At 66.2% G+C, this 2,204-nt stretch overlaps 1 protein-coding gene across 1 annotated transcript in view; it reads right to left on the bottom strand.

Annotated features, from left to right (window-relative positions):
* Window positions 1-2,204, bottom strand: part of LAMA5 (laminin subunit alpha 5) — a 57,411-nt gene that overhangs the window by 13,226 nt on the left and 41,981 nt on the right. The window contains exons 35-40 of the mRNA XM_007462282.1: window positions 1,924-2,128; window positions 1,578-1,722; window positions 1,243-1,383; window positions 972-1,133; window positions 685-786; window positions 497-580 (exon numbers count right to left, since the gene is read on the bottom strand). Of these exons, the coding sequence (XP_007462344.1) occupies window positions 497-580; window positions 685-786; window positions 972-1,133; window positions 1,243-1,383; window positions 1,578-1,722; window positions 1,924-2,128 (839 nt within the window). The remainder of the gene's footprint in view (window positions 1-496; window positions 581-684; window positions 787-971; window positions 1,134-1,242; window positions 1,384-1,577; window positions 1,723-1,923; window positions 2,129-2,204) is intronic.

The raw sequence follows: 2,204 nt of genomic DNA, 5'->3' as shown, positions 1-2,204 counted from the left end.
AGTGGGGGGGGGGGGGACACGCGGTACAGGTGAGAGACGTCTGATCTGAGAGGCAAAGACTTTGACACATGAAAGCACTAACTGCAAATGAAAAGTGAACGACCTGAGTGCATCAAATGCAAGAACGTCTGTTCATCAGAAAAGGTCTTACGGAAAGACACACAGGCTACAAGACCGCAGACTATGAGAAGACGACCGCAGCGCTAAAGCCAGGACACGGGGTGAACGCCAAGAATAACACGAAACCTCTCGGAAAGGAAAGGGACGAAAGACACAAGCTGGTGGCTTGCAGAGGGAACCCCAGGGCCAGGCGTCAGAGGAGCTGCTCACCCGTCAGGGATCAGGGGTTTGCAAGCCAGCAGTCGGCCCAGGAGCGTTACCCCCATGGGGAACCAGAAAAGAGGCGTGCTGACGAGGGTCCCGCCCGCTCCTGGACCCTGTTTTCTGACACGGAGAGCAGCCCCTGCAGCCTTGGGGGCCAGAGACGGCCGCTCACCTCCACCAGCTGCAGCTCCCCACGGTGAACATGGCCGGGCGCCGGGTACACTGGCTCCAGGAACGCGATGCTCATCTGGTTGCCCTGGGGAGGCGTGTGGGCGGATGAGGGCCAGGAATCGGGCTGCCCACGGTCCCGGCTCGGCTGTGCCCGCTGCCCGCCCTTGCCAACACCACCCGGTGGGCCACCTGCAGCACCACATCTGGCCGGCTCTCCGTGGGGATGAACACGTCTCCCCGCTGGGTCTCCGAGTGCAGTTCGTAGTGAAGGGTCCCGCCATAGGACGACACCTGGAGGCCGGACAGAGGGATGCGACTTGGCCAGACCCTGTCCACGGGCCCAGAGTCGATGGCAGTGGTTCTAGGCACCCTATCCCTCCCTGGACACCAACATCCTGACTGCTGGCCCCCCCAGGCCTCCAGGAGGTCCTGGACACCGTCCAGGTGCCCTCCCAGGGGCCGCCTGGCCTGCTCACCCGGTCCCCCAGGTAGGAGGGTGGGGCCTGCCAGTACAGCTCAGGGAAGGCCTCAGGCACGCGCCGCAGGTCTGCACGAAGCAATGTTGGCTCCGCCTGCCGCTCGTGGGGCACCACCTGCCGGTCACCACTCAGCAGCGTCCAGCCCTCCATGTCCACGAACTGCAGGGCACGTGGGTGGGTAACACAGATGCACGCGCTCGCGTATCACAGGGCCCCGTCCTACGTCTCAGACCCCCTCCCTGAGTCCCCTCCTGTCCTGCCTGCACACCTCCCGGCGGGCGTAGGCGGAGCTCCGGCAGCGATCCGTGGCCCCGAAGCAGAAGCAGCGCGTGCAGCCTTTGGGGTTGGCAGTGTCCAGGGAGAACGTCCCAAGGCGGCACTGGTCACACCGCGGGCCCTGCACATTCTCCTGGGGGCAGGAGGGCACGACAGGGCAGGGCGGTCAGCCGCGTGCCCGTGTTGGCTGTCACCCCACAACTGGGCTGACTGTCCCAAAGGTGCCAGGAAGCTCCAACCTCCCAGAGAGAACGAAGGTCCCTGAGAAGGCAAGATGAGGGACGGGGTGGGGTCGGGTCGGCGGGTCTGGCCCCAGACCGCCCTCACCTTACAAGAGCACCGGCCTGTGAGGGGGTCGCATGTTCCAGGTGCAGAGCCTGCTTCATGGCAGTCGCAGGGGCGGCAGCTGGGGAAGCCGTGGAACCCGGGAGCACAAGTGTCACAGCGGCGTCCGGCCACGTTGGGTCTGCACCTGCCGTGAGGGTTCAGGAGCCGCTGGGCCTCTCCTCGACCTGGCCCCTCACGCTGACACGAGAGACCAGAGGTGCCTCCCACCAAGGCGGTGCCCCCCTGAGCGCCGGGGACGCTCCCAGGGGCTGGGTGGGTTCAGGGCTCAGTGGCAGGTGACCCGGGACTGCCCTGAGGCCACGGGGACCCGCACCCTGGTGCTCACTTGCACTGGCCGCTGTCCACATCACAGGTGGGGTCCATGAGCTCCTGGACGCCAGGCCCCGAGCAGTTACACTCTTCACAGCCGACCAGGGGGTGGCAGCCAAAGGTCTGGGGCTGGCAGACGATGCAGTCGGGCGGGACGGTGCGCGGTGGGCAGATGCACTGGCCCGTGAGCTCGTCACAGAGGCGGCCGCTGCAGTCACAGGCTGTGGGGCGCGTGCACAGGCCCTGGTCAGGGGACCCGACGGCAGACCTAGGGACACTGAATTGGGGGGGGGGGGG

The sequence above is a fragment of the Lipotes vexillifer genome, unplaced genomic scaffold (assembly GCF_000442215.2).
Source record: "Lipotes vexillifer unplaced genomic scaffold, Lipotes_vexillifer_v1.1 scaffold1798, whole genome shotgun sequence".
NCBI lineage: Eukaryota > Metazoa > Chordata > Mammalia > Artiodactyla > Lipotidae > Lipotes > Lipotes vexillifer.
The sequence above is the reverse complement of the archived record's forward strand: the minus strand, read 5'-3'. Positions and strand labels throughout refer to the sequence as shown.